The 11,359-nt window shown below is 44.1% G+C and overlaps 1 protein-coding gene across 1 annotated transcript in view; it reads left to right on the top strand.

The window, feature by feature from the left end:
- pdgfba (platelet-derived growth factor beta polypeptide a) overlaps positions 1-9,799 on the top strand; it is a gene marked incomplete at its 5' end in the record, with an annotated part of 37,636 nt that extends 27,837 nt beyond the window's left edge. Inside the window, 4 exons of the mRNA XM_084318335.1 lie at positions 1,487-1,683; positions 2,027-3,257; positions 6,856-6,997; positions 8,635-9,799. Coding sequence (XP_084174461.1) covers positions 1,487-1,683; positions 2,027-3,257; positions 6,856-6,989 — 1,562 coding nt within the window. The 3' untranslated portion in view covers positions 6,990-6,997; positions 8,635-9,799. The remainder of the gene's footprint in view (positions 1-1,486; positions 1,684-2,026; positions 3,258-6,855; positions 6,998-8,634) is intronic.
- Between the last annotated feature and the right edge of the window lie 1,560 nt (positions 9,800-11,359).

Genomic DNA, 11,359 nt, shown 5'->3' with positions numbered 1-11,359 from the left:
TCTGTCTGTCTGTCTGTATGTCTGTCTGTCTGTCTGTCTGTCTGTCTGTCTGTCTGTCTGTCTGTCTGTCTGTCTGCCTGCCTGCCTGCCTGCCTCGTTCTGTCTGTCTGTCTGTCTATCTCTCTATATGTCTGTCTGTCTGTCTGTCTGTCTATCTCTCTATATGTCTGTCTGTCTGTCTGTCTGTCTGTCTATCTCTCTATATGTCTGTCTGTCTGTCTGTCTGTCTGTCTGTCTGTCTGTCTGTCTGTCTGTCTGTCTGTCTGTCTGTCTGTCTGTCTGTCTGTCTGTCTGTCTGTCTGTCTGTCTGCCTGCCTGCCTGCCTGCCTGCCTGCCTCGTTCTGTCTGTCTGTCTGTCTATCTCTCTATAGATAGATAGATAGATAGATAGATAGATAGATACTTTATTAATCCCCTTGGGGAAATTCAGGGTATCTCGCAGCTCACATAGCATACAGACATTTGACCATTCCCAAACAGTAGTTACACATTATGTCTGTATCATGAATTAAAATAAGTACATGATAAAAAATTCAATCAAATCATACCCATCAATATTAAAATTAAAATTAAAATAGGAGCGTGATTAGATAAAAGCAGGTGTATAAAAACAGGTGTAAAAACAGATGTAAAAACAGGTGTAAAAACAGGTGTAAAAACAGGTGTAACTATAATACGCTGTTGTACAGTCTGATGGCTGTGGGGACAAAGGACCTCCTGTGCCGCTCAGTCCGTGAGTGCAGGGAGATGAGCCGTCCGCTGCGACTGCTGCTCTGCCCCACCAGGGTGTGGTGGAGAGGGTGGTTGATATTGCCCATGATGGCCAGCAGCTTGCTCTGAGTGCGGCTCTCCACCACGGTCCCCAGTGGGTCCAGTCTCCTCCCTACCACTGAGCCAGCCTTCTTGACCAGCTTATCCAGCCGTCTGGTATCCCTGGCCGTGGTATTACCACCCCAACAGACAGCGGCGTAGAGGAGCACACTTGACACCACTGCCTGATAAAACATGTACAACATTTCCCCACACACATTAAAAGACCTGAGCCTCCTAAGGAAGAACAGCCTGCTCTGTCCTTTCTTGTAAAGTGCTTCCGCATTAGCAGCCCAGGCCAGCTTATCATCTAGGTGCACTCCTAAATATTTGTATGATTGCACCGTCTCAATGTCTGTCTGTCTGTCTGTCTGTCTGTCTGTCTATCTCTCTATATGTCTGTCTGTCTGTCTGTCTGTCTGTCTGTCTGTCTGTCTGTCTGTCTGTCTGTCTGTCTGTCTGTCTGTCTGTCTGTCTGTCTTTCTCTAACATTTCCTCCATACTTTATCCATCCTTCTCCTCTCATCTCCCCATTTAACCCCATACATAGACGCTCCACCCGACACAGCACACACACTACATCCATGTGTTCTACATGTACATATGGTCGTTCTACACATGTTGACGTCCAATATTCTGCCTTCCTAATGAAAACCCCTCGACCCTCTCCCTCCAGTGGAGGCCCAGCCGGCCCAGCAGGCCATGTGCAAGGTGCGCACCGAGGTGCTGGAGGTGACGCGGGCCATGCTGGACCGACGCAACGCCAACTTCCTGCTCTGGCCGCCCTGTGTAGAGGTGCAGCGCTGCTCGGGCTGCTGCAACACTCGCCTGCTGCAGTGCGTCCCCACCGTGACCGCCACCCGATACCTGCAGGTACCGAGAGGCCGGCGCAAGCTGCACCCACATATTTTAGGAGTGTAAACAAGCAGAGTCCAGCTTTAGCATATCTGGCTTTGAGCCTAGGAGTGTACACTGTTTATACTGCGCTTACACTATAGAAACAATAACATAAAAATGGGGTTTGCCTGTGCTAATAGGGCTATAGTAACCAATACCATCTCTCTCTCTCTCTCTCTCTCTCTCTCTCTCTCTCTCTCTCTCCCTCCCTCCCTCCCTCCCTCCCTCTCTCTCTCTCTCTCTCTCTCTCTCTCTCTCTCTCTCTCTCTCTCTCTCTCTCTCTCTCTCTCTCTCTCTCTCTCTCCCTCTCTCTCTCCAGGTGATAAAGATACAGTACATCAACAGGAATGCCCACTATGACAAAGCCATCATCTCAGTGGAGGACCACACCGGCTGCAGGTGCCAGGCTCTCTCCCCCGGCTCTTCCTCTTCCTCCTCTTCCGCTGCCAACCCTCGCTCTCCCAACCCCCTCCCCGCCGTCCCCCAACAGCCCCCGGCCCCCCGCCACACCGCCCCCAAGGCGCACGCCTCCAAGGCGGACCTCCATCGCCACGACGACCTGAAGCACAACCAGCAGCGCTACCGGCCGGAGGAGCGTCAGGCGGGTCAGTGGCAGCAGGGCAGGTACTCTCCGCTGGCGCACACGCAGCCCCAGCCCCACTGGAAGCAGGAGCTCGTGCCCACGCATGGCCTGTCACACGCGCAGGCCGGAGTACAAACACCGACGCTCGCTCTCTCCGGGACGCACGCGCAGCAGCCCGGCCGTTGGTCCGAAGGGAGGGCGGACCAGGGGACGGACAAACGTGTCCCTCAGACGCCCAGGGAAGGGGGACACGGCAGCGGGTCCGAGGGGGCGAGGGAGGAGGGTGTTGCGCACACGGCACACATCACGGGAGAAGTGCATCATCCTGATCATACGCAGAGACAGCAGCAGTTACTGCAGTATCAACAACAACAACAGCAACAACAACAACAGCAACATCACCATCAACAACAACAACATCATCAGTATCACCATCAACAGCAACCATATCAACAACCATATCAGCAAAATAACCATGGCCCATCATTTGAGGACCAGGAGATGAGGACACAATATAGACTCAACGCACCTCAGTCGGACGGTGCCTCCTTACCCATGAACCAAACACAAGCGTCCAATCACAAACCGGAGCATGACTCCGACCGACCTGAGCCCGCCAATCAGACAGACTCGGCACAAGCGGCCGCAGAGAACGGGCGTGAACAACACAAGGTCACAAATAATGGAGAACAGACAGAGGCCGAGGCAGCCGGAGCTGTGCGAGAGAGCGAGAGCGATCAGAGCGGCTCGGCCACTAGTGGGGTCACGGCGACAGAGCCTCCCGCTCACAGGAGGGACAGAGACTCGGAACCAACGAACGGGGAGGGTTCTTTAACCGAGGAAGACAGGAGGCAGAAGCTTCTGGAGATTCTGCAGAGGGAACCGGAGCGGCAAGCGCCTCCTCCTCACCCCCACTCCTCTCATCGTCATCCTCAGCACAGACCTGAGACCACCACACACCCAGCAGGTACAGCGCCAGTGTGTAACGGGTAATGTTTGTGTGTGTGTGTGCAGGGGGCGAAATTTAAGCCCGCCACTCGCCAGGGGCGCTCAGTTTTTACCTTTAGCGCTTGCCACTGAGAGGTCTGCCCGCCGTGTGGCGTGTAGACGTGTAGTTCATAACGATACTCTTATTTTGAAAATCTGTGCGGGTCTCATTTCCGCCCCAAGCGCAGCTAGAGTCATAATATCGATGGCTCCGGCAGTTAGCAACATTCGGTTCGTATGATACTCTTATTTTGAAAACCGTGGCAACGAGTCATATCCGCCCAGCCCTGCAGCGGGATACTATTGGCTTCTGCTCGTATCAACACAGAGGCAGTCTGCTCTAGTCTAGATCGGACCTCCATGAGCTACCGTTACTGTTTAAACAATGACCCAGTCAACTATTCACTTTTAGTTTAATACATGACGAGGCATTGTCTAACGGTATCTAGCTGGCTAGCTACTGATAGCTGCTGATATCAACAAATGCTCCAGCAATAGTCGACTCGAGTGCATAATACCTCCGTTCCCTCGTTAGCTAGCTCACGTTAGCTAGCTCACGTTAGCTAGCTCACGTTAGGTCTATATGTCCCAGTAAACTAAATTGTCTTAACGTTATCTAGCGGGCTAGCAGTAGCTACAGATAGCTCCTGATATCAATGTCTTATAACATTGATTCAATGCGTATTCTAGCTGAGGGCTTGATGAATGTGATTTGACCAAAGAACCGTAACATTATACACCAATAGGGTCCAGCTGCAGCACCGGAGAATCCTTGCATGTTGAATGTAGAGTATTAGTATAGGGTCTAGCTGCATCGCCGGAGAATCCTTGCTGGAGCTGGAGGCTACTCAAGTATACACACAGTGGAGCTGTTTGCAGATAGCGAGCATTTTGACTTATTGCATGGTGGCGATGTCTCGCAGATAATACAACTACAAGTATGATTATATAATATATATTTTATTTAAAAAAAAAATTATATAAAATATATATATATATTTTTTTAATCAAAAAAAATTTGGCAGGTAAGAAATATGCTTGGCGGGTAGATTCTTCCCATCTACCCGCCACTGGCCGGTGAGTCAAAAAGTTAATTTCGCTCCCTGTGTGTGTGTGTGTGTGTGTGTGTGTGTGTGTGTGTGTGTGTGTGTGTGTGTGTGTGTGTGTGTGTGGCTGCGGCAATCGTGAAACTTCGCAACAAGATCCATGTTGCTACTGTTCTTCATTACAATGATAACGGTGAAGGAGAAGGGAAATGAGGGTCAATAAAACTGAAACAGCGTTTAACGTCTTCCTCACCTCTCTGTACAGCTTTTGTCTTGATTGAGTCTGACTCACAGGATGTTGATCAGGCCTATAAGCTTCCAATTGGTCTACTATTTCAGTATAAGCCTCTCATTGGTCTACTATGTCTGCTTCTTATTTTTTTATAGCACTTTTATCCAAAGCGCTTTACAATTTGTTACTCACATTTTACCCATTCACTCACACATTCACTCACACATTCACACACCGACGGCGGAGGCAACCATGCAAGGTGCCAACCTGCTCATTTGGAGCAATTAGGCAATTAGACAAGCAATCCTTGTCTTGCTCAAGGACACATGGACACACGAGGAGCGGGAGTCGAACCGGGACCTCCGGATTGCCAGACGACTGCTCTACCTCTCGAGCCACTGTCGCCCCTATTCCCTATCTAGACTATTTCAGTCTAAGCCTCCAATTGGTCTATTATTTCGATATAAGCCTCCAATTGGTCTATTATTTTAGTATAAGCCTCCATTTGGTCTATTATTTCAGTATAAGCCTCCATTTGTTCTATTATTTCAGTATAAGCCTCCCATTGGTCTATTATTTCAGTATAAGCCTCCCCGTATAAGTCTCAAATCAACACATAAAACAATGAACGTGATCATACAAAATAATTACAATTGTCTCATAATCACCATCACACAGTTATTATTATTATTATTATTATTATTATTATTATTATTATTATTATTATTATTATTATTATTATTATTATTATTATTATTATTATTATTATTATTTTATTATTATTATTATTATTATTAATTATTATTATTATTATTATTATTATTATTATTATTATTATTATTATTATTATTATTATTATTATTATTATTATTATAGATTATTGCAGCAGCAGCACTGTGTGTGTGTGTGATAGAGAGATAAAGAGAGAGAGAGAGAGAGAGAGAGAGAGAGAGAGAGAGAGAGAGAGAGAGAGAGAGAGAGAGAGAGAGAGAGAGAGAGAGAGAGAGAGAGAGAGAGAGAGCAGACCTTTTCAGAAGTTTTCTGTTGCTATTCCGTTGCTAGGGGAACAGCTTTGGCCCCTGTCTATTTCCCATCAGCAGCTGTATTAACAAACATTGCAACAGGCAACACAAAGGAACCTATTTAGAATGTGCATGTGGTCAAGTTAGAGAAGTATCATAACTCATCATCCTCATCATCATCATCATCAGTATCTCTATGTTTGTTGCACTGCTGCTACACTCTTGTAGGGATGAGCAAAAGTCACAAAATGACTATTCGATAGTCACTGGGCACTATTCAAATACTAATCTAACCCCCCCCCCCCCCCCCCAACATGATTTTGTTTCTACTTAATAGCAAACATGACATAATCCAACAAGAGAGCTAGCCGGCTGCTGTTATTGCTAACAGCTAGACATTTGCGAGTCGCAGCAGGCTAAAGTTATTTCCGGGAATAAAAGCATTAATTCTGAAAGTTACATCATTGATGCTTGAAATGTCTGATCTTCCATGTTAACGTACAGTATGGTTTTGTTTTTACTTAATAGTGAATGTGTGATAATCCAACAAGCGAGCTAAGGGGGGAAAAGCATTAATTCTGAAAGTTACATCACTGATGGAATATGTGAGCTTAGTGAAACAACATGGCAAACGTGCAAAGCTTTGCTACCATGTAACATCTCCGGTCTCTCTTTCTTAATCTTTATTGTCTGTTCTCTCAGCTGTTAAGACTGCCATGCTACCTGGCTAGCTAGCGAGCTGTACATTGCATGCCGTTCAGCGGTGTAACAGTTAACACTTAATCCTCCCAAACACTACATAGTGTAGTTGCCGGTAAAACAAGGGAAAATATATTTTTTCAGACAAAACCATATAAAAAGTTTAACAATTTGTGTATAAAAAATATTTGAAAATCGATGCCCATCCCTACACTCTTGTTCAACATCCAAAAGGAGTTGTGTAGAACATCCTCCAGTACTGATGTAGGACAGAGTCAGAGTGGTGGTGGTACGAGCAGAAGTGTTCTCTAAAGAGTTTACAAGCCAGGAAGTATCTCTGTGTTCCAGCCTGCAGTGGGCTGTACACGACGTACAGTGTTATTAAACGGCATGGCCACATGTGTCCTGCTATTCTTCAAAGCCCCCCCACAGGCCGGCAACAAGGGACCTGGACCTTCCTTTGTTGCACATTTCTACTCCGAACCGCGATGGGAGTCACAGGCATTGTTGTGCAGAGGCCTCAAGGCTGTCAGACGCCCTTTCGGCTTTGTATTTACTCTCCATCTGTCTCTCCGCCAGTGGTACCTACGGTGGCCCCCGGTACGCCCTCGGCCCCCCGAGCCCCGTTTCGGCCAGCCCTGCCCCGCCGACGGAGGAAGCACCGTGGTCGCGGTCGCATCAGCAAGGCAGCCATACGAGCGATGATCATGTAGCGCTGCAGGTGAGAGAGAGAGAGATGTTGTATCTAAATAAAATAAAATAAAATTAAATGTATTTGTATAGCCCGAGATCACATGGAATTGCCCCCATGGGTAATGGGATGTGGTGGGGATTGATGTGTGGGGTGTTTGGGGGACTGGCTGTTCCGGGGGGGGGGGGGGGGGGGGTACAGTGTTGCTCACATGTTTTTGAGCAACACTGTATTTTACTTATTTTATGCCTATTCTTATGTCTGCACTTTCTACATTGCACTACTTTTATTGTCTTTTATACCTATTCTTATGTCTGCACTTTATGCATTGTTTTTATTCTGTCAACTGTATGCAAATGTTACGCCTATGTTCATTTCATGCTATTAGCTGTGAAGCACTTTGAGCTGCAATCCATGTATGAAAGGTGATATATAAATAAAGTTAGTATTATTATTCTTATGGGCTTTACAAGTCAAGAAGAAACTCGTCACGGCCAGTCTATGTTGTTGCAGAGAGGAGTAAATTCTCGGGCTGGTTACAGGCTTCACATGTCAGTATAGACCAGGGGTCAGCAACCTTTTTGACATGGAGTGCCTGTTTGAAATATAGTTGTAACTAGTGTGCCTCAACAATATTCCATGCATCGTAAAAATTTGTTCTCATAATCAGGTCTTTTTAATGATAATTCTTACATTATTACATCATTATTGTTATTGTTATTATTAACAATATTATTATGATGGTTGTATCAACCCTAAATCTGAGTTGGGGGGGGGGGGGATGCAATGCAGACAAACAGCTGCATACAGTGCGACCATTTCACTCACATTCGCCCATTCATTTTTGGACACATCACACACCATTGGTGTGTGCACTGTACGTGTGCTGTCATAGCTCCACCTACAGGCCTAATGGAGAACACCAGGATGTGAATGGAGGGTGAATGTGAGGTATATCGTGCAAATAAGTTTTGATTGATCGCAAGACTACACTGTAAAAAGAAATATAATAATAAGTTACCAGAACTTAAAAATATTGAGTTCAGTTACTGTGCATTAAGGTTTTCAGTTTTCAATCCATAATAAGTTAACAGAAAAATAAGTACACAACCACATTATTTCAACCTAATAAAACTATGTTTATTGTCATTGTTTTAAGAACACAAGTTGACTTGGTAATACTCACATTTTGAGTAAAAAAAGTGGCTTTTAACATGTGCAATGTTCAATGAAATAGAAAAATAAATAATACAATTTGTTGATTAATCCCACTGGTCACAATGGTGACCGTAATAATGTTTTTGTTATAAGGCTCTGCAAATGTTACTGAATGATGTAGCAATGTATTTCCAGCTAAATTGAAATAATAAACAAATAAAGGGTCTCAATTAAATATGTGGTAGTAGAAAGAACCTGTGGGAGGATTTCAACAAGATAAATGTGACAACAGTGCAAAATATTTCACTATATAATTTCAAAAAAAAAAAAAAAAAAAAAAACATTTTCATTTTTTTTTTTTTTTTTTTTTTTTTTAATGCTGCCCCCTGTGCCTATGCAAATGTCCCCGCGTGCCTATGCAGGCACGCGTGCCTAGGGTTGCCTACCCCTGGTATAGACCAACGCAGTATAAAATATATTCATCTCACATGTCTTTCATCTCATTCCAGGGGAAAAGGGAAAGCTAACCTGTCTGTCAGACTCGCCTCCGAAGGAACTGGAATTCTGGGGATTCTGCCGTGTTGGAATATTGGAACTGTAATTCTGGATACGCTGGAGACAGGACGCAGCTTGTGGCCACCGCTGCTGTTTGGGAGGGAACAGCTCAAAAGGTCGTGGACGACACAGCGTGTTATACGTCCGTTAAAAAGCGTTATACATTGAGTATTCAATGTGTTGACGAGACAATCGCAGAGACTCGCCTGATGGGGGGAAGACGTTCCTCATCGTAAGCACTGTACATTGCTTCTGTGAACTACAATTCCCATGGAAATTGATTGGACACCTAAGGGTGGTGGTGTTGGGGGGGAGGGGTATCAGTGGACAGCTATTGATTGGCTGACTCACCTACCTTCATTTCAAAGCTAAACGACTAATGTTAGGTTAGAGAGTTTAGAGCACACATTAGCCAAAATTATCTTTGACGTCTCGCTCGATTCGAGGAGACTTCAAGGAAGAAATTGCATGGGATTACATCCGGTGTCGAGTAACTTAAAAAGGGACTGAGGGAAACTTATCAGGTGGTTATACTGGGATCTCTACACTGTGGGAAATAACATAAGAAAGGAATAGTCCTATTGACGATGGAAGCACGGGAGAGAGAAGCTCAGGACTCGAAGCCAAACATTACCGTTGTCCTGCTATATGTCTGAATCTAACCTATCACTGGAGTAGCCGTACACTGATCATGCTCATTTAAAGACAAACTGTACACAAACTGTAGCCTGCTGTACTAGAAAACATAGATAAAATGCTCAGTTAATACTACTGTACCGCTAGAACAAATAGGGGGGGGGGAAACATGCCAAATACCCGCATAGATAACATGCTATGAATATTGACATATGGTAGACAAATGTACTAAGTCCCAAAGATGTGGCTTTTTTTTTTTTTTTTTTTTTTTTTAGCAATGTGAGAACGTTAGCCAGCACTGTATGTAAATGCTTTTAGAAAATGAAATGAAATCTTTATTTGTTAACTTATTTAAAAGAAAAAGAAAAACAAGAGGATGTGCCATCCTCTTATTCTCAAGTGTAATTATTGTTGCAGATATTGTTTTTGATTATAATTATTTGTTGTACAATGTTACTGTAATGAATGCTATTTTTAATATAAAGTAAAACAGAAACATACACACGCTTGTCTTCTTTGCCTGCGTGTGTGTGTGTGTTTCATGGCAGCCGGAGAGTGAGAGGGAGTGAGTGCGCTTGTGTGGTCATATGTCGGTATGTATGTATGCGCGTGCAGCCGTGCACGTGTGAACGTATGGCATGCTCTAGTTACCGTTCCTTTTTATTTTTGCCCGTGAGTCTTTTTGTCACGCGCAAAACAGTGCATACGGCTCGACACGGGTCAGTCATGTCCGGTCACCATAGCGACAGGTGGGAGGACACGTCAACAGAGAAGGATCGAATGGTGAAAGAGAAGACGGGGTGAGAGACGGTCCGGGAATGGACAGGAGACGGACAGCGGAGGAGGGAGGAGAGCGAGGAGAGAGGGTCGGAGGCCCATGTGGGGGCGGCCCGGGTTCAAACATCGCAGCCAAGTGAGAAGGAGAGGAGGGAGGACAGGGAGACATGACAACAAGAGGCTGCGAGGCGGGACAACCAGCCCCTGCTCTATAACTACTAGTACCTACCTTGTACTACAGTCTACTCAAACAACTCTGTATGATAGCATACAATAGTGCTGTATATGCTGTATGTACTGTATATACATTTATGTATCTATATTTACTATACATCCATATCTGTCTTAATATACACATATATAATTATTCTATATACCTACTTATACACCTGCATAACCAAGACCATAACCCATATAACTATGTATGATAGCATGTACAATAGTGCTGTATATGCTATATATATATATACACATCTGTCTGTACATACTGTACCTGAATATAATCCTTTTTACATATCTGTAGATACTATATCTGTACATAACCCTTACCAACTCTTACTAGTTACGCTGCTGGCCAGTACGACTACCATAGTGTCTTTATACCTGTATCACTGTACATTTCCTGAATTTCCCCAAGGGGATCAATAAAGGAATATCTTATCTTATCTTACATAGTAACACTGTTACATTTGCACTCTGGTTGGATGCCAAATTTATTTTCATTGTACTTGTACTTGTGCTGTATAATTACAATACATTTTAATCTAATCTAATATCGCTGCATTTGATTATTAATGTGTGTATTTCTTTACGTGTACTATTTATACAGTATACATTTGAGGATCGGAGCCGAGGCACCTCAGTTGAAAATGGTGATTTTGGTTGGATACGAAAATCTTTCAAGATATTATCATAATTTGCCTCTACAAGTGGAGTAAAACATATAAAGCAAAAGACCAAAAGCATATATAAACAACACATTTTCATGTTTTTGTATGAGATACATGTAAACCAAGCTACTGAACAAACTTAAACAGCCAATTTATCAAAAGACATTCCCTTTAGGCAAATTTCCCACATTAATGTGTCAATACTGCATATTCGACATGGTGCTTCCTAACAAAAATAGCTGGTCATTTTCTATTTAATGGTGTATTTTATGTGAAAGAATAGCGCCCTATACATAGTATTTTTCGTTAATAATAATAGAAACAGCAATTTGAGAAACCATCTATTTTGTTACGGTTTGGTAGGTGTGTTGGACCC

Source organism: Notolepis coatsorum (genome assembly GCF_963971535.1).
Source record: "Notolepis coatsorum genome assembly, chromosome: 7".
NCBI classification, from domain to species: Eukaryota; Metazoa; Chordata; class Actinopteri; order Aulopiformes; family Paralepididae; genus Notolepis; species Notolepis coatsorum.
This window is presented reverse-complemented; position numbering and strand designations above follow the sequence as displayed.